Below are 20,612 nucleotides of genomic sequence, written 5' to 3'. Positions count from 1 at the left end.
ATAGAAGTATGGTTCGTTCCCAGTCTGCCCCTTTTGAAGCGGCGAGTAGTGTACATCTTGTAATCTTCTCTGTACAACTACAATAGAGTCTATTTATTCGCCACACAAAAAGACTCTGCTGGATGCGTGAGGAGTTGTTTTGAGGGGTGGGGGCTATATCTTGGCGGCCAACACAACACACACGTTATCTATCACGCCTGTGTAAATGTCAGTGTTTTGTCATGTAAAAAAAAATTAGACAAAGAAAAGCTAGAGTAAAAAATAAAATGAATTTGCAAATCGGTTTTGATTCCAGTAGCAAATCGAATCGTTTGAATTTATTGAGATGCGTACAAAAATAATCTTTTAATGGAGAGAAGGACATTTTATATTTACAATTGCATATTGGCAAGTTCCTTTGTATTAATATCACATACCCTATATTATGTCATTATATATATGACATTTTTATTTTACGTATATGATTTTTTTTATTCATTTGCATTTATTGTTCAGCAAAAATCCTTTGCTATCCTCTGAATATATGTTTGCCTTGGCGGAGGCCTGCTGAGTGCCTTTTTAGTTGAGTGGACTACAGTTTGAAATGCACATTACTGCCACTTAAAGCACTTAAGTGAATTAGCAGACGGTGGTCAGAGTATGGGCACTTGGAAGCACGCTTTTATTGTGAAAAATGTGTCTCATTATTTCAGCTATGGGCTGTCCACTTTTCATGACTTGTTCAACAATTGTCAGAATTTGGATGGGTTTTTTTTTTTTCAATTGAGTTTTGGTGTTTTTGGGTGTAGAATTTACTGTGATCAAACAAACAAAAAATCATACTTTCATTTGAACATAGTGGGTAAATGTATTGCTAGCCAAAGCAGTCACAGCAAAACAAATTCAGGAAATTACGTGTGAAGACTTACCACCTGCTGGGAGCAGTTTCCCTCTGCAATATTGAAGGGCGTCTTACATGGAAACAACTTTTCCAGCCATTACATGCCTTAGCTGTCATATGTCAAAAACCAAAGCAGGCAGGCGGTCGCTTGTTACGTAAGAAGCTGTTCATCCAAATACAAATAAAAGCAACAAATTCTATCAAAATGGTCATTAAAATCTAAGTTGTTAATTTTCAGAAGGAAAAAGACATTTTAAAAGTAGTAAGGATGATTATATTTATTTTCAGCAGCATTATCATATTGCTTTTGATTTGATTAATTGTCATTTAGAATTTTTTAAGATATTTTTTATGTTGAAATCATGATAAAACTAAATTTTATCGATAGGTCATCTTATTTAACTATATATATACGATAATTATTCTTGCTGGTTAAAAATATACGGCATTAATTGTTAGAACAACATTTGATAGTTATTGTCGTAAATATCCCAAAAATCAATTTTTTTATTTTAATTTGTTTGTACAAAAATTTACAATGAAACTATTTGTTACGAAATTATTGATGATGTGAACGTATTCCTTTTTTTAAATCCAAAATCAGCAGGTCTATATGGATTTAATTCAAATGAATTTGTTCATTTGGGAAAAATGCTACTTAAATGTGAATTCAATTTATTTGAACTGGCAAGGTCTGTTGCATTCATCAAATGTTTTAAGTAAAATTGTTAAAAGCTGCCACAATACTCTTAATTGAGCTGAGAGGACATTAGATAATTACCATAGAATTGTTGATAAATAAAAATATTTAAAGTGTCTGCTTCAAATGACACTGACCATTTAGAAATCTCCATTTTCCCCTCAAGATGTAAATACAGGTCAATGTTGGCACGAATGATCCCCCCCCCCCCCCCTCCCATTTTTGGCAGTATGACAGGCATCGAAGGACTTGCTCGGCTGAATTTCCAAAGCACCGTTTGACCTAAAGCAATTTCACATTGTTGCTTCATTCCCAGAATCATGATGCCGGAGCAACTGGGGGGCACTCGAGCACCTGAGCCACGCTGCCCTCCGCAGTACAATGACATTAACTCCAAAATGTTTCACATGATGAATGGCCGGCCATCTGGAGGCTCCAATGTTGGAACTAGTGACGATTACAGGAGTATATCCCTGCCCTTATATCACCTTTCTTAATTTCTCTTTTTCTATCAATTTGCCAAGTCCAATTTTAATTTCGTACATTGAAAATTAATTGCACATTGTGAGTGAAAAGGTCATTTAGGAAAGATTTGAAATCACATTTTAAATAAACAACCTTATTCAAATACACTTTTTCTCTCTCTCTCAAGACCTTTATTGTTTTTCAAAAAACAAAGTACAATATGAATGAGAAAATAGGACGAAATGAGTGAAGTGCACATTCAGTGCTCATTCCTGCTTAGCTTTAATAGCATCCCCATTTAGTGCAGAGCGGGCACAAGCACATGATTCACGGCGGAAACCACTGTTGATATAATCAATAAGAGCAAACAATGCTGAATTGATTGATCATCTTGGGCAATTCATTTGGCATTATATACAGCAAACAAACAGAGACAGACATTTAATTGAGACTGGGCACAGGACTACAAAACAAACTATAACTGATGAGCCATTCAACAAGGTTTGTGATTTTATTAGCACCAACGCTCATTCATAAAGACCTTTACGAGGATACATGATTAGACTGGGAGATATTCTGTATTTGTATTGAGTTTAAATAAGGGGACAAATAGACTCATCACAAACAATATTCCATTCCAGACTTGGAGGATTTTGAAATGATAGAAAGGCACTTTTTATGGCAATTTAAGCACAACTGAGGCAAATTTATCAGATGCTGTCAAAGTAAAAGTGACTTTTAAATATGATTGAAAATACCAAAAGTACAAGATGAAATATCAAATAGCTTCCTATTGATTGATGACAAGCTTACAGAGCAAAAACGTTAAAGATGAGGTTTTAAATTATTTCTCCCACTATGATTTTGCAAGTATTTCTTGTGTCTATTAGTTTTTTTTTATTCACTGATATATTTTTAAAGGTAATTATGGTATTAAGCTGGTTTCTCATCATACAGAAAAATGTGAGCTATATGACTCAGAAATGATTAATAATTATCAAATGTTATGTGTTTATGTATTACTAAGGTTGTTACAACTAGCATTTATTCTTGAGCAAAACCTGACATTTTTTAGCGGTTTCTATAATTTCAGTACCAGTAATACTAAAATTAAAACGAGTATGTATGCATAAACTTTAACGACAAAGAATTTGGTCTCCAATATTTATGATGCAGATTTCTATTTGAGCTGAATAAATGGAATTATATGATTGTTTTTTCTTATATGTGAAAACGTGGGAAAAAACATAACATAATGTTTTTTTTTTCTCTAAAAATGTTAGTCCCTAAATTGACTTCCAAGTCTTGAATGATTCATTAAACTTCAAGTTTACAGCAGATGAAGGAATGTGAGTAAAACACGTAAATGATGCAACGGAGATTAGCCAAAAAAGGCCAAGCAGCAGACACACCAAGCCATGAACACAAACACGAGGACATAATCACACATCTAATCTAATTTATTGAAACGTCATTTTCTAATGTTTTGGTGTTGATCTTCTTGAGCGATTTTATGATTTCATGATGATTGACATTCTTCTACATTTGAGCAAGCCACTGTTTAGTTCAAAAAGTACTTTGTGCTATTTTATATATTTACAATATCTTCTAATCATAAACAATAATTCACATAGCATTTCAAAAAATATAGTTAAAAATGATTGCTCATGCGTAAACTTGGTCGGGTTCTACATTACAGCACCGTATCAATAAGACTGCTTGAAAAATGCAAATCAGATTTTAGTCTTGTACAAAAGAGGCGTGCAAAAATAATTTCTTCTCGCCCAGCACGATCTCCAGCGTATCATCATGGGACGTGACATGTATGAGGACATGACTGTCTGACTCAACTTGATCCTATTATGTGTTTAAATGGATTTCACATGGGTGTTAAGATTCAGAATGTGCTATCAGACATAAAGAAGGGTGGGGTGGGGGGGGATCCATATTCATGGTGCGTCGGTAGGTCGCAAACTGTCCCGCTGCTGGTTCTAGACCATTTGAGCAAGAAGTAATTGTATAATGGCTCGCCCTGCAATGCATAAATTGAGCTGTCAAACAGTCATGGTAGATTTTTGTTTTTCCGGCCAGCCAGTGTGCGCGTGTTCCTTTGCGTGGCTCAGCAGAAACAACCATAATGCAAGTGTCATAGACCTCACGGAGATAAAGGGCATTTGAGCAAGCATTTGCATAAAAAGGAGAATAAACGGGCGGTGACACGGGGAAACTAAATTGCAGCTTAGCTTGCCTCGCTACAACAATAAACGTGCGCTGAATTGAGTGGGATGAGGCTGTGCTGTTACACGGCTACACCACGTGCATATAGTTAACCTGCTAATCAGAACACCCATTGGAATTAATTGGGCTTTATTCATATGGAGGTGACAAACATGTTGCCGAATTTCTGGGTACAGCTGTGACACATTTATGGACCCATCCACCACTGTATATAGATATAAATATAAGTCTGAGCATCTTTGTTTGCTTCATTCCACTTTGTTGTAATTGTGAGCTGCTTAATTATTATTAGGCCCTTGCTTGTTAGAGAGCTGGTGCCTCTATCTCTGGTGAGATATATTCCATCCACTGACTAGAGAGGCTTTAAGCAGATATATATTCACTTCTCAAAGATGTCAGGATGTGTAGGCGTGCTAGACGGAATAGCATCCCATTTTCTTTCATTGGACACGCCCACATTGTTGGAGAACAGATAAACAGCGTTTATTTTTCACTCATTTTATATTTATGGCAATTGCGTTAGTTGTTGAACAGCATACTTGTGTTTTGGGTCAAATTTATAAAACAATTTGATAGATGGAACCGAGTGGTTGTTCATTTTAGGCAAGACAAAGGCTGACTCGAATGTCATATCCATGTCAAATGAAATCAAATCACCGCTTCTCCTTACTGTGGTACACCTTGACCTTATGCTTAGGTCAAGCTATTTCTTTCAGCAAACAACCGTAAAGCAGCACAGCAGACAAACAGTAAGACACAAAAGAAAACAGGACATCGCCACAAAGACAGATGCATGAAGGCAGGGAAAGCGGGAAAAAATTGCAATGATTTCAAGTTCAAAGAAGAGCCACCCAAACTAATAATCCTTCCCAAGATGGGTAGGGTGTTGGGGTGAGGTGCGGTGAGGTGAAGTGAGTGAGTTTGGTGGGTGTCAGGTGTTGGGCGAAGAGAGGACTCTCCTCGACTACGCGTATTCTTAAGCAATAACAACGTGATCCGTATTATCCACCCAAGAATACCCGTCACCGAAGAGAGTCTTTCAATATACACAGGAGGCTAACCAGAAACCATGTGAGCAGTTCCACTGCCATTGCATCATCATCCCCACCACCATGGCCATCAGCAGCCCTTCTTCATGCTCCCGTGGCAAACAGACACATACACAGATTGAGAAAGGTGCTAGTTGCATTGATTGAAGACGCCTCACTGCAGTGTGAGGCAAAGTTCCATCAATGGCTCCTCTGCAAAGGAGAAAATTGACAATGGTGGCAGTTTCAATATGAGGGTCATTCCAGAATTGGAAGACATTTTCTGTCCTCCCCAAATACAGAAACATGACCAAATTTAATTGTAGGTGATTCCTAAATATTATTTGGATTGAAAGCAGCAATGTCATTAAACTAATTGCGCCTGTCTATTTTTTACATTTAAGACATAATGTCATGTTCAACTTTAACAAAGACAATATCTAAGTTATTCTTTATTGTAGCAATGGGACTTTGCTGGTTAGCATGACTGCAAAGCTACTTGCACTCTTTAGCAACATAAACATTGAACCCTGCTATCATATTTACTTTTCTTTTGAATCATTATTATAAAGCTAACAGAGCTAAAATACTTGAGCAAAAACAGCCACGTTAGCATTAGTATTCAACGAAAATGCAAATCTTTAATTTAATTTACTCCGTTTTTATGTAATTTTTTTATTAGTATCTGTAACTGCAAAGTCCAGCATTGATGCTTGAATTGGTCAAACAAAGTTATAGGATGGTTTATTTGTTATTTATTGTCTAGAAGACATAAAAATGCAAATTTTCCCAAAATATTGATGCCTGAATTGTCCTCCAATTTTGGATTGACCCATAAACCAGCGTGTAGCGCAAGAACAGAAAGAAAAAAATGGAGCATAAAAGCTGATAGGTTAGATTTCCTGATTGTCTCATTTCTGGAAACAAAAGCCGGAGCTGACAGCATAATGGACAAGAATATGAAGTTAAAAATAAAGATGCTAAAATTCCCACAGCAAGGCTCTTACCTGAACCACAGCCAGATCAGCTTCCGTTGGTGACGCTTGGCTTTCTCTGCTTCTGTCGTTGCCACTGTTGCTTGGCCCTGTCATAATGAGAACTGGGGCTGTGGGTCAGGGAAGGGATTGGGAACGGAGGGGTGAAGGGGGGGTTTCACATGTAGGGGGGCGGGGGAGACGTGAGGTTAGGGAGGTCATTCCAGGAGCTGCTTTGGTGTGATGGTGGTCCCATGCGATCCATTACCAATAGCAACCCACCCCCCAATGCAATGAAATTAACACATGCATTGTAGGGTGGGTGCAGCACATGCAGTGAATAAATGGGAGATAAATAGATTCCGACAAACGTGCTGTTTTACTGAGTAAGAAATCAAGCATAATATTTGTAACATTTTTAAAAAGAGGGTTTTTTTATTCTGAAATGTAATATTTATTAATGTGGTGACCTCACACTCCCTTTTGTATGATTATTCTCATTATTATTATTTACATAGAGATTTACATAAAGAAAATGAATGAACATTTTTTTTCAAAAACAATTTACCTCAATTTAAAAGCATGTTCCAGGTGATCAAGAGTTATTTAATCATTTCCTTGTAAACATAATGGATTTTTTTTCCTCCTGCATTTTAATAATTTCAATATCAAATTGGTCAAGATTCAAGCTTTGCAGAAATGTCCATGCTGGACCTTTAGATAAGATCAACAGCTGAGAAGTGTTAAAGGGAGGATCAAAAAAAGGTAAAAAAAAAAAAAAAAAATGTATTGGAATTTTTTTTCAATGACTATAAAACCCAAAGAAGTATTTTCTCCTCTTTCTCTTTGTCTCCCTCCACTTTCTAATTTCCATCTCTTCCTCACCCGAAAATCATGGCCACAAATATACACACACTCACACCTAAATATTACAAATTACACATGCATACCCCGAGCCAAAAACAGTCCGAAACCCCCAAACCAGCCACCCACCCACCCACAGACTGCAGAGATAAGATTTACCACCCGCAGCCATACAAACACATACTCAGCTAGTGTGGCCCAACCCAGACCATCTGCAGAAAAAAAAAAAAAAAGGGCGCCAGCGTAGAGAAGCGAGAAATCACTTCTCTCTCTTTTCTCTCCCAAACAAACACATAAGCGCATACAAAATCAGAGTCGTATTGATTATTCAGTAGAAGCACCCAAAGATTCATCAGAAAATGCTGACAGCTAATGGCTAAAATCAAACACCAGGAATAATCGTTGCACCTTTCCACAAAATAATTAGACAAGGGAAGTACCACAGGTTATCAAATAGTGTGTGTGTGGGGGGGGGGAATAAATCACAGAAACAAGTTCAATGGGAGTGGCATGTCTCAGCTTTTTGTGTGCGTGTGTGTGGGTATGTTAGTGATTTATTGGCGTTCCGATTTCTCTCACGTTTTAATGTATGGGGCACCCACCTCTTCCTTTTGGCATTAAAAAAAACAAAAAAAAAAACACGAATGATGCAGAGGAATAAAAAATATCCTTCAAATAAAAATACGATTGAGCTAAAATAATGTCTTTGAAAGTCATTTAATATTTCTATCAAATCTACACACACGCGCTAATATCGTAAAGTCGGATGAAATTAGGCGAAGGTGTAAAATGTTCTTTCGAAATTCTCCGGCAAAGGAGAAACACAGGTGCAGTCAGTTGTTGGCCTCTTACCCGCTTTTCTTCTTTTTTTCTGTAACCCAGGGTGTTGCCTCTCCTGGCGCACCTCTAAAATTCCCTCCCCTTCCTGCGCTCTTTCAGCCCGATGCCTTCCTGAGGGTCCGTGGCAAACTGGGAGGTGGTGATCTCCCTCCCCCTCCCAGTTGTAGGAAGAGCTCCCTGAAAAGAAGGAGGAGGTTGATCCCAGTAGGAAACAGAGGATGCGGCGCCGGACGAATTGGTACTGATGCTGCCGAGGAGTGATGGCAAACAAAAGCTGTCCTCCTCTCGCTGCACTTCTCCTACCACTCTTCTCGGGCTCCGTTCACGGAAAGGAAGCTTGTTGTTTCTGGCCGTGGCAAATGAAGTGAGGAGCCGGCGGGGCCAATGAGGGCAGACGTGTTGAGAGGGAGAAAGAGAGAGAGAGAAATGGAGAGCATGCGGTGTGATGAGGCATAAGAGAGTGATGGAGCGGAGAGAAAGGGATACGGAGGTAGAGATGGACAAGGGGCGGGAGGGAGGACGGATGCAAAAGAGGAGGAGAAAGACTGATAAGACACGATGCGAGGACGTATGAGAGAAAAGGAAAGCGGACAGGAGATCTATAAAGAGAGAGGGAGAGAGAGAGAGAGAGAGAGAGAGAGAGAGGGTGAATGAGGAGAGATTGCAGTACCAACAGTTGTTCAATAGACTCTCCCTCTTTCACTCACACACACGCACACAATAAATGTACATTTTGATTCTATTCTTTCTCACTGGAATATAGTCACACGCTCTTACGGTGAATTAATTAGTGAATCATGTGATTTGTTTCCTCAGTCAACATGTGCATTAGTGGGAGAAAAAAAATATATACTTAAAATAACAAACAAAGGAAAATAATGGCCGTGATGATCATGATGACAAAGAAGATAAATAGGAAGATAGTTATCCCCAAGTGAATTGAGGAAAACACAGAATGGGGAATGGGTGGGGGATGATGCAAACAAATGCAGTAAGGGTGTTTTTTTTTTTTTTTTTTGTTTGTTTCTATTGTCACCCAAGTTAACTGGAGAAGTGCAAAATATTTGCATATCCATATCTTCTGTTCGCAGGTACCCATATTTGAAAATTGATTCAGGTATTGATGGGAATTAAAATAACCTGTTGGCTGAGCAAGAAGAGACTGAATTATACACACACATCAATAAATAGATAAGATATTTCTGACAATGTGTGAAGAAGTCTCAAGGGAGAAAGAACTAATTAAGAATCCAAATAAAAGCTAAATAAGTAACAAATGAGGTTGCTGAAAAGGCTTCTCAATCCCACCTATGATTCCCTGTGGGCACCAACATCACTTACAATCACATATACAGGAGCAGATCAATTGGAAATGGACGGTGATGTTGTTACTCTTTCTATTTTTTTATGTCAAAGCACTGTAAGATCTGAATGTGCACACACATCAAACAAGCTTTCACGCTCTTTTCTTGCACATTAGCTTTTCGAAAAGGAAATACGGCACTTACACACTATATACGCCTAGAATATGCCTAGAATGTGAATCTTAGATCTAGGCCTACAATTTGTTAGCCTAATATCATAATTGTCATTTTCACTTACAACAAAAATTGAAAATTACATTTATTATGGAGAAAATGTGTGTCTGTATAGAGTCTCAGTCTTCTGGGTCATTGTGATCGACTGAGGGAAACTCATATGAAATGGTAATGATGTAATTTTTGCAGCAAGCTTTGGGAGAACTTTTTTTTTTCTTTTTTTCTTTGCAAAAATGTCTTCCTGATTATTTGTGAAACAATAAGGAAAGAAGAACTGTTTCATGGTTATGCACTGCCACCTGATGGCAGCCTTCAAATTGTTTGTTGGATGCTGGATGGCGGTTTTACAGGCCGCAGCTTTGTAGGTCGAACACTTGTTTTTTTCTTCCTTTAGGTGGCTAAGAAAAGTTGAACTTTGTGAAGAAAAAAATCAGGAAGAGAGTCAAAAAAGAAAAGTTCTATCCTTTCCTAACACTTATATTTTATAGACTTAAACAGATCAAAACTCACTATTAAAAGTGTTTTTTGGCACCTGTTAAGTTTGGGACCTTCTCTGCCTCTTCTTCTGGCTGGTAATCAAACCGCAATGCTTCCAGTACACCACAGTGCCCTGAGGCATGTTGTGGCACAAGATGGTACTACGCTGAAGGCATGTCCTGACTCTTAATTTCTCGCAACATGGCTACTATGAGGAAATACAGTAGTATGAATATACAATCCTGAATGAGGCATCTGTGATTACTTAAACAAATAGCATCCTCCATTTAAGTCAACAGAAAGATTTTTATTGACAGCTTGCATAACAAAAGGTCAGCGATAGGCTCAGCACTACTAATTAAGTCCAATTGGTGAATGTCAGCTCCACAAAGGGCAATGCAAATCCACAGCGCTACCTAAATAAGAATCTTGGCGTGCGTGTGCGCGCGTGTGACGTGACAATAGGATTTATCACGACCGCAATTCAACATCAAACATTGACTGCATGATTTATTTGTTCCTTTTCTCCACAATATTCACAATTTGTCATTTCTGTTTAAATGTAAATGCTCAATTTGTCGATGCTCCATTTGATGAAACTCATCATGTTTTTATTGATCATTTTTATTATGAATATTGCTTTAGGCAGGTGCTGTCTGCTCTGTGAGGTAATGTGTAATAAGTAGTTTGCAATATTTGACTGGTCAGAGAGGATGCTGTTGCATTGTGGGGGTCGACGCTGCGGTCATGGTTCCTGATGTGTGCCGATTTTTGTAATTCTAAAGTTGCTCATCCCTCCTGGCCAAAGGTCTACAAAGTGTTGATTTGTTTTGTTCACGTACAGACATAGCTGTAACAACTTCAGCCTCTCCCTTGTCCCGGCACCACCTCTTTGCTTTCACAGCAAAAGAATATGCAGCCTCGGAGAAGCTAAACCTTTGAAAAAACACAGACAAACTGTTATAAAATGACAAGAAGATAATATGATGGTGTGGTATGGTGACCTTTAAATACAGGCTGATGCTACATCCCAACCAGTGAAAACCCTGACCTTTGTAAAACCATTACAGGAGACTCTAATCCGAAAGGCTTGGGAGGGAGACACACACACATTGAATCGACCCAATAGTGCACATTTAACATAATCTTTGCATACTTATACGAATTTTGTCTGAAATATTTTTCTTTCCATTTTGACATAAATTAGTTGATAAGCCTCGGCTTGATCATACCCAGGCTTTGTCTGGATCAATTTAATTCTGTGCTTTAGTTTTCCTCTACTGAATCAAATGGATTTGTAGAAAACAGCTTCTAATTGAAAGGCCAACAAATATTTGGAATTTGTTACTCTCCTGAGGATGCAAACATGATAATGGCCACAAGTTTCCATCATTTGACTCATCGGATGATATATTATCAATAAATAGCTATTATGTTGTATTTTTCCGATTCAAAATGAAGCAGGCTACCTCCCATTAAATAAAGAAATAAAAGAAAAAGGCGCTTTGGAAAGTTGCGTCCGTGACGTTGTCGTGCTGAACTTGTGCAACAGCGACATCTTTTGGTGCATCTTGGTAGGTGCAGTTTGCCGCGCCTACGACTGGGTGGGTCTAATTAGACGGACGGGGGCGTGCACGAGAAAGACAAACCAAGAATTTAAGGGGAACGCCACAACTTTTTGTGCAAGCAGCCGAAACCAGTTTGACGCGCCAGGAGGAAGCAGAGAGCCGATACTGCACTGTGCATGCACTTATTTTGAAAATATGCGCTTTTATTTCGAAAGAATGACTATTCCGTGGTTTGTGTTTGCATAGAAGTTGAGGAAGTTCTTGGCTCGCACTCATTCATGTTAAAAGTTGCAAGATGAATAATCAGACCAACTCTGTGGTTTTGTCAAAAGACATGTTGGATTTGGAAGAAGATGAAGATCTGGAGGTTTTCAGTAAGGTACAGTCAAACTTCCTGACTCCCACTTTTTGAACAGTTGCAAACTTGCAACGCTTGTGACGTGGATGAGGTTCCAGTCAAAACACTATCGCGTGACGATTTTGCAGAAGACTTTTGATATTTTGGTTGCAGAAATGCTCCCCTTGTGCTTTGAAAAGGGGCAACAATACAAGTCTGGAATCAGCAAACAAGTTGACCTTTGTACTTCAATCAGCAGCTCTACGCCGCCCAAAGACTTCGTTTTTCACTTATTTGTTCACGCTTGAAGCATTTGCGTTGTCTGGGAGGGGAAAATGTTTTTATTCCAAAGACAGGGCAGATGGAACTTTTTCCACAAAACTATTGCATAGAAAGAAAAATATAATTGTTCTGTTCATACAAATTTAGGTTGCTGAATTTCCACAAATCCACTTTGATTACAGTGACGTTTTGAAAAGCCAATTTCCCAAACTATTGTGAATTGGCAATACGTGTTGTGTTTGCTTCAGAAAATCTTACTGACAGACGAGGATCCAACGCCCAACTCACCCAGCTCCATGGTCAACCAGTACCAACTCGATGAAGATGAAGAGCAGAGTGACAACACTAAAGACTTGTTTGTAACAGTTGACAGTCCGGAGAGTCATGTGACAGCTATTGAGACCTTCATCATGTACAGAGTCATGACCAAGGTAAAGTAGGAGGCAGAAATATCGACTTTAAAAAAAAATATATATATATATATTGGAAATGATTTAAGCTGCATTATGAACTGTAAGTGTAAATTTGTAATTTTCTCTCTCCAGACAACGAGGAGTGAGTTTGACTCTTGTGAGTATGAAGTGCTCCGCCGCTACCAGGATTTCGTTTGGCTACGAAGCAAACTGGAGGAAACCCATCCAACCCTCATTGTTTTTGTATGTCAAACTAATAAAATCCATCAAGTCAAAATCAATCCTATGTGGATATTATAGACAATCAACAGTCTAACATTTAAAAGTGTGCTCTTCCGTTTAGCCTCTTCCGGAAAAGTTTGTGATGAAAGGCATGGTGGAACGCTTCAATGATGACTTCATAGAGACAAGGAAGAAAGCACTTCATGGCTTTCTCACTAAAATCGCCGGGCATCCCATTCTGTCTTTTAATCAGCACTTTAAACTCTTCCTAACGGCCCAGGTATGACGTGCTCAAAACATGACTTGCACACACACACTGTTTGAGTTTCTTTTGAAACTTCTGCAGGATCTGTCGACTCACAAGAAACAGGGTCCGGGCTTCTTGAGTCGAATGGGCGACACGGTCCGATCGGTGGCCAGCTCGGTGTGGGGCATCAAGAGCCGTCCGGAGGAGTTCACACTTATGCATGAATACGTGGAAAACTTTGGCTACAAGATCTCGTCTGTTGACAAGGTCACTCAGAGGATCATCAAGGAGCAGCGAGGTATTCCAGAACTGCAATTGAAATATTACTTTGAATACTTTGTGTTCAATTTCAACATGTCTGTCTTTAGAGTATTTGGATGAGCTAAAACAGTACGGGCCTCTCTACAGCCAATGGGCTGAGGTGGAAGAGGACCTGCATGACCCACTGCAACTTGTGGCCAACTGTATGGACCAATGTAGCAAAGAAACAGAAAAGCAGATCCACCATCTTTCCGATGTGATGGTCCCGACCTTTCATGAGTACGTGCTCTGCACCGAGGTGATAAAGGTGAGTTGGAACCAAACAAGTTCATCGTAAATTCAAGTGCTGCAAATCACCCAATTTGGATTTATGTTTAATTGTAATAGAATGTGATGAAACGGCGGGACAATATCCAGGCATACTTTGAGACAAAAAACGAAGCCCTTGCATCCAAAAAAGCAGACCAAGATGTTGTAAGTGTGTCACTTTCCTTCCTTCTCCCTGTAAACTGAAGAATGTCTTTGTCTTTCATCATCGAGCGTGCCGAGAGGGAAGGTTGGGTATAAATCTGAGTTCCACTAATTGAGTCTACTGAAACCTGTACTGAATATATTTTAAGATCATAATTTTAAATGCTTTTAAATTGATTGGGAGTGGTATAAATTGTTTATTGTGGATTTTCACCTATTTGTGTTTTGAACTGACCATGTTATGACCCCCTAAGGCCAGGAGAGGGTGCTGTCACTCTAATTTAGAATCACAATTCATTTAGTACCTTGTTTGAGTTAATAGAATATTATAAAACAGGCCACAGGTAATTCCGATGATACAAAGGCGTAATATTTGCTCTGGCATGTTTTTAGGGTCATCTGGAGAAAGAAGTTGAGGTTCTGGCAGATCGAATGGAAACGGCTAACAATGCATTGAAGGGCGATTGGGTCAACTGGCAGAACAATATGAGAGCTGACCTCAAATCTGCTTTCATCTCAACCGCTGAGAAGAATGTGGAATGCTATGAAAAGGTGAGTGTCAAATCCCATTAGTTAGCTATTATCCCCCCAAAAATATTGATATAGCCAACTGGTACCCAAAGTGCTTTACAAAAATAGATAAAAGAAAACTTGTCTTGCAGTGCCTTGCAGTGTGGGAATCATTCCTCTTATCTCAAAGAAGGGATCCCATTGAGCATCAAGATGAAGATACTCTAAATTAATGAAGCCAAATTTGTCTCGAATATTCCCTTGAAAAAAAAATCCTCAATGTATGTATGTCCCCTTTTATACCCACAATGGCTGACATATGTAAACTGACAACAACCCAAAAATATCTCATTATAAATCAGCACGCATCCCTCATTTCGTATTGAAATGTTCTTTTGCATGACTTAAACATCACCTTGCTAGGTTTGTTCAAAGATTGTAATATTCTGTATTAATATGTTTATATTTGCATATAGAACCCATAGAAGTCGAATGTACATTTACAAAATTAGTTTCATTCATCATCAAGGATGTTGACGCAATGCAACTAACACTAATTTGTTCATAAAAGCTGCTATTTTCTTTCATTTGAGAAACTAACATCAAATTTAATCTCTGTGTTTTAGATCATTTGATTAGTAATGATACTGTGTACATTAAACACAGTGTATTGTAAACATACTTGATTAAAAAATACATTTGATTGATTGAAGTATTTGTTTTTATTAATGAAAGCCATATTTTAAAACATGGAAGAGGAACAACACCAACGCAAAAATCAAACAACTTTCCATGGGTTGTGAAAAATATAAACCGCACAATATTAGAAGACTTAAAATTTCTATTTGTAATGCAGAATGAACAATGAATATCACCATCCATAAAATATTGAACTCACATGAACACCGACATTTAGAGACAAAAGGATATATTGACGGGAACACTCAAAACAGTGCTTGGTCAGAAAATTAAAAGTACATTGAGTAAACATGTGACCTAAAGAATATTTATAGATATATCATCAATCAAATACAATTCGGTTTTCTTTTGAATATACTGTGATAGCACGTGCAACATACACCATAGATTTTTTATTTTTTTTTCCTCCAAATGATAAGAAAAGTCTTTGGAAACACATTTGATCATGTTGGGTTTTCTTGGAAGTTTTATTCTCATTTATTATAAAGCAATATTTTTGGTATTAGTTTCCTGAGATTTTATCTTGCCACCACTGTGGCCACCTTACTTGGATTGTGACATTATACAGTAAAAGTCAATTATTTGTCATAGTTGAAAATGAATATGATTGTAAGTGCCCACCTGATAGTGCAAAGTGCCTTAGATTATCTTTTGCAAATTTTCTTGCGAATGATTTTACTTCTAATCTCCTCCTAGAATAAGGATTTGTGTAGCTCTCGCTATGCTGCCTGTGCCTTAATTAATTTTATATATTTCTACTTCAACCTGAGCCCATTTTGTTTTTCTTGACACCATTAACGAACCTGATATTGGCGACATTGCCATTGAAGGAAAGTAAAAAGCTTCAAATATTGATGATCCATTAGGACCCATTAAAAATACACTATCCTGTCAAGAATACTTTTTATTCTTTTAGCCACCTGCATTTGGGAGGTGAGGATCTGGTATAGACAAACAGAATAATTAATGCATAGATGAAGACCTTACCGCTTCTGTTCATTTGTTTTCTTGAGATGAAAGCTTCATAGAATTCAAAAAAATATGTACAGAAACCAGACACAGCGAGGAGGTTGGGGTAGACAGTTGCACTGGGGCTAATTGGATTGCGAAACGTGGGGCTCTTCCTATGCATCTGCTACACCGCTGACTCCATGTCATGTGACCTCAGCAAATGTGATGTGATTCTACGGCAAAGGAAAAGAAAAACACATATACGTTCAGAAGTGATGAGCTATTATGTAACACATGATAATGCAAAAATACTGCCCAGCTTCTTTTCTAAATTCTTTCATACCTGTCTTTTTTTTTTCAGTTTGGCCGGTTTAGCTCCAAGGCTTCCTTGCTGTGCTATTTTTAGGCTGGTTGTTTTCTGCCAAGCTTAGCCATAGCCGAGTTTGTGAAGAGATTTTTTTTTTTTTTTTTGTGCATCTTCAGGCAACTGAAATTTTCACAGATGGATTTGGATTTTTTAATTTTTTTTTTTTGCTGTAGACATTTGAATTTAATGGACTACTGGATCAGCTCCCAGACAGTTTGTTTGTATCATTGGCAGGCAAAATGTTACTCTTCGACTCCAATATGCTGCTGCCCTCTTTTGTTACATCAGAGCTTGTCCCAGGAGAGACGTGCATAGTTGTCACTTATCTTTACCTCACGTTATCCTAATTTTTTGAGAATCGTCTACGTAAAAAAAAAAAAAAAAATCATATAAGATGATATCAGTTGCAATTAAAAGAACCACAATTTGCAGAATATTGTCAACAAACATTGCACTGACCTGTGAGGCGATGTACTTCTCCAGAGGACTCTCAACTTGGCCCATGCCCAGAATTGTCGTGTGCGCTTGCAAATCTATCGGCGTGTCATCATTCAGTAGCAACTTCCCTTTGAAAAAATGAACCACGCACACCACCTAAGCAGAGAACAAAAACAAAAACAAAAAATCCTTTCCATCCACTTTTGTAGTTAGATTTGATTGTATTGTTTTGGAACTCACTAAGAACGTGGCGATGGCAGTGCCAATCAAGAAGCCAGCGATGACATCTGACCAGTGGTTACGGTATTCCGCGATGCGATTTAATCCCGTGAGGAAGGCCAGACACATAAGGGCGAGGGACAAAACCGGTTTGGCAAGACGAGTGCCTTTTACCTGAACTGTGCACGTCACGTACATCTGAAAGGAAGATCGAAAACAAATCAAGATTATTTATTTGTTATGCTATTTTCTGGTCTTGGGGGATTTTCTCAATAAGCATGTTTTCATAGTCTGAATTGTTTGTTGTATGACATTGACTTTAATGTGACCCATATCTGACATCTGTGCTTACAATTACTGGATGCACGCACAGACTCAAAAAGCAAGGAAAACAACTAAAAGCTGACGCTTCTCCTGTAAAATTTACTGACTCCTTGCTTCTTTTTTAAGCTTCTGCTGTCACCCTTCATCGCGTTCTCTGAGTTTTTTTTTTTTTTTCGGTCGCAAACCGCTGTTGCACCTTGTCACGTAACTGAAGGCGACCCAAATAATATCAAGCAAAAGAAACACAACGGAATTGTGTAATTGTCCGATCGATTGTCTCACGGTTAAATCAATTGGGAAAATTGTTTCCATTGAATGTATAAGAAAATCAAATGAAGAACTCACAGCCAAGTAGAGTGCAGCATATATGCTGAGAGCAGCCTCCTTGGAAGGGAATGTTTTTCGGGCATGCAGAATATCATTCTGGTTTCCTGTGCAGGCCTCCTGATGGTTGATATAACGGAGGGCCTGATGGCAACCCAGCGCTGTGTAGTTTGGTTTACAGATGGTCATGAAATAAGGGGCCAGGTTTCCCGTCACTACTTGGCCTGCGTTGACAAAGATGTCAACAGTGAAGAGCCCAAAGGTGTAAACTCCTAGGACAGAAAAACACAGAAAGATTATTTGATTAAATTGTGATTCTAATAATAATTCCCCTTAGTCTGTGCATATTGTTTTAAACGTATAGCAATTTTCTTTGTCATAGCAGCATTGTGAGGCTCCAGATGTTGACAGGTCCATTTCTAAAAAGCAATAAATGCATTTTGTCAAGCCTTGTGTGACTCACTTGCGGCAGAGGCTCATCGTTCCAATTCCGTCCTACTTCCCCCACCCCCCTACCCCCCGCCACAAACGTGGCGATGTAGGCGCTTTGTGTTTTACGGATGACTGCTGCTTTCTAGCTAGCCATCCTTAACCTCTAAAATTGCTTATTAGGGCATGAACATAATTCAATTTAATAAAGCTGCAGGAGCGATGCGTTTTCTTTGCATTGCACTAAAAATATGTACTAACTGTTACCAATGATCAAACAGTGGCGAAGAAAGCATCAAAGCGCTTTTTCTAAGGCGGATTTGAGGTTTATTACAAAAGACACACTGTGCTGGGGACTCACCATCAAATATTCAGTTAATGCATCTGCTGTATAAAAAAAAAAGGAATAACAGTATGTGACCATGTATGCACAGTGAAGTGTTAATTATTGACTTGAATCTTATTTTTCTACGGTGCAATGATTATACATCGGCAAAAGTTTTCAAGTTCATTAATTAGTCCAAAAGGAGAATGGAAAAAATTGCTGGCACCGCCCAAAAGTTATTTCGACATGCATTCAAAATATTTGAGGTCAAATTACTTTCAGCTTTAAAGGTCATAGTGCATGATTGGTCCGTTATGAAATTTAACCCAAAACTAAATACCACTTCGTAAATATTGTACTGTACCAAGGAAACGAAATGTCCTGCGGACAAGCGGGTTGAGATAGCAGCAGTCTCCTGTGGCAACAGTCTTCTCTGAATTGTCAAACTCTTTTGATGTATATTGGACCAGAAATAGCACCGTCTCTGTTATTGTGATCTGTTGGAGAAGAAAATCAGACAAGACAACATTTACACATTTTAATGGTGGCAGCTCGCAACAAAAAGTTCGCATTGGGTTTACTTGGAATAACATTTGTACATTCTGTCTAAAGCAGTAAAATAAAAAAGACTTTCTAGTTCATGTTTGTGGTGGCGGCAAGTGGTTTCAGCCACTGAGTAAATTACACCCGTTTATCATCAGTAGTTCTCTTTAAATTGGCAGCACCATGTTGCTCGGGGGAGCGGTACAAATTGGAAAGAGAGATGCTCAGAAGACATATTGGACGCTGCTGACCTGACAGAAGAGCTGAACTGTGCATATTTGGATTGCTTATGAAGTGTGTAAATAAACTGCTGTCAAGACGCTATGCTCAGGGTGTTTTTGCTGAGCTCCACGTTTGGCACCAGATGCGACAACTCCCATGTTTTAGTAGGTTCAGCTCACCAGAGTATCTCTCTCGCCCAAGGAAAATGGGTTAAATCCATAATGTTACATTTCATTATAGTTTTTTTTTTTTTTTCTTCCGTGCTTTTCCAAAGATCATACAAAATTGTGAGACAACAATTGGGAAAATAATACGGTATACACTTGAGGTTGATGTTGAGCAGACACACAAAGATAGTCACAGTGGAGATTTTTTTTTTTGCATCCTTGACCTTGGAGGTTCCACCCATTTCATTCATTTATTTATTTGTTTGGTTTTTTATTTTTTAACTAGTTTTGTAACACTATTTTTTGCCATATTAGAAGTGCTTTATTCAAAAAAGGATTCTTATTATTATTATCTATAGTTAATAGTATTCTGTCACTCCTATCGCAGTTTCAACAGACTCGAGCACGAAAGCGAGAATGCAGCGTTGATGCCAAAAACAAAAATGACATCACCGTAAACATACTAATCACTCACTCACATTGTTCATGATCGTTTTGTTCTCTCTCGGGGTTCAAACTCAATTTAAGGGGATTGCTGTTTCTACTTAGGTACAGTTCATTCAAGATCCATTTTCTCCATCTAACTTCATTTTGATGAAGCAGACTCACCAGTAACGTTGGCAACACCGCTACTACGGCATACAGCAGGATGGGCGGGATGGCGCTGTGATCCTCCGGTCCAAGGTAGGGTTTAGTGTAGGTCGTATCGTAGCAAAAGAATCCCTGCACGTGCACACTGAACGTATCAGTGTATTCAAAGTAATACGCCAGCATGACAGTCCCAGCCATGATCACCAACTGAAAGTACAACATGATGCAAATTGAAAATGACATACATTTAATTTGCAAAGAATTCTATTTCCCTCGCTCTTCTAACCCAGCATCCCCCTCCTCCATTCTGGCAGCAGTTCATGGCTGCTCAGCTTTTCGTGACGAGCCTCCCTCTCGTGATGGCTCCCCAACCCTAATTTGCTCTGTCTCTCCTGCAGCTACAACCAATGTGTGAGGGGGAGAAAAAGACAGGGGGTTGGAAAAGAAGAAAGGAAGGAAGGGAGGGAGAGCGAATGGGTGTTTATGAGCGTGTAAAGCATTTTGAAAGTGACTAATGCATGTCCAAAGGAGGATGCTTTCCACATTGGCCACAGATCACCTCCTTTACATGAGAGAAAGAGACAGAAAGGAAAGATAGAAGGATCTATGCGCTGACATTTATGTTTTAGCTTTGGAAACGCTGAAGTAGGATTTATTCTTCTCTGAAGCTAGAGTGGCTCGAGCAATATGGTCACTGA

General features: G+C 38.6%; 2 protein-coding genes across 3 annotated transcripts; one reads left to right on the top strand and one right to left on the bottom strand.

Moving 5' to 3' along the window:
* The first annotated feature begins 11,713 nt into the window (after window positions 1-11,713).
* Window positions 11,714-15,027, top strand: snx7 (sorting nexin 7). Its single transcript, XM_085939473.1, has 9 exons — window positions 11,714-11,951; window positions 12,440-12,622; window positions 12,737-12,847; window positions 12,948-13,106; window positions 13,173-13,371; window positions 13,442-13,641; window positions 13,722-13,808; window positions 14,199-14,357; window positions 14,468-15,027. Exons 1-9 carry the CDS (start codon window positions 11,868-11,870, stop codon window positions 14,546-14,548), a joined length of 1,263 nt encoding a protein of 420 aa, XP_085795599.1. The 5' UTR covers window positions 11,714-11,867; the 3' UTR covers window positions 14,549-15,027.
* LOC147041794 (phospholipid phosphatase-related protein type 5-like) lies at window positions 15,020-20,272 on the bottom strand. 2 transcript variants are annotated; one of them, XR_015069187.1, is made up of 7 exons: window positions 19,933-20,247; window positions 18,756-18,888; window positions 17,659-17,909; window positions 17,011-17,187; window positions 16,792-16,926; window positions 16,309-16,694; window positions 15,020-16,198 (listed from the first exon to the last, which is right to left on the bottom strand). XR_015069187.1 is itself a non-coding variant. In XM_085939474.1 (7 exons), exons 1-7 carry the CDS (start codon window positions 20,234-20,236, stop codon window positions 16,169-16,171), a joined length of 951 nt encoding a protein of 316 aa, XP_085795600.1. In that variant the 5' UTR covers window positions 20,237-20,272; the 3' UTR covers window positions 15,020-16,168. The 2 variants fall into 2 exon arrangements, 1 of the variants encoding a protein (XP_085795600.1); XM_085939474.1 differs by lacking the exon at window positions 16,309-16,694 and having other exon boundaries at window positions 19,933-20,121; window positions 20,201-20,272.
* Window positions 20,273-20,612: the final 340 nt, after the last annotated feature.

Source organism: Syngnathus leptorhynchus, chromosome 19 (genome assembly GCF_054491065.1).
Source record: "Syngnathus leptorhynchus isolate UIUO chromosome 19, UIUO_Slep, whole genome shotgun sequence".
Lineage (NCBI taxonomy): Eukaryota > Metazoa > Chordata > Actinopteri > Syngnathiformes > Syngnathidae > Syngnathus > Syngnathus leptorhynchus.
Note: the sequence above shows the minus strand (reverse complement) of the source record. Positions and strands in the feature narration are given on the sequence as shown.

What these genes read in the sequence shown, in the direction of transcription:
- snx7 (XM_085939473.1), top strand. Translation starts at nt 11,868, where the DNA reads ATGAATAATCAGACCAACTCTGTGGTTTTGTCAAAAGACATGTTGGAT. An exon ending in AACTCTTCCTAACGGCCCAG is followed by an intron (nt 13,107 to 13,172) that starts GTATGACGTGCT and finishes AAACTTCTGCAG; the next exon opens with GATCTGTCGACTCACAAGAA. An exon ending in AAAAAGCAGACCAAGATGTT is followed by an intron (nt 13,809 to 14,198) that starts GTAAGTGTGTCA and finishes GCATGTTTTTAG; the next exon opens with GGTCATCTGGAGAAAGAAGT.
- LOC147041794 (XM_085939474.1), bottom strand. Translation starts at nt 20,236, where the DNA reads ATGAACTGCTGCCAGAATGGAGGAGGGGGATGCTGG. An exon ending in ATGCTGCACTCTACTTGGCT is followed by an intron (nt 17,188 to 17,658) that starts GTGAGTTCTTCA and finishes TCTTCCTTTCAG; the next exon opens with ATGTACGTGACGTGCACAGT. An exon ending in CTGCCATCGCCACGTTCTTA is followed by an intron (nt 16,927 to 17,010) that starts GTGAGTTCCAAA and finishes TTCTCTGCTTAG; the next exon opens with GTGGTGTGCGTGGTTCATTT.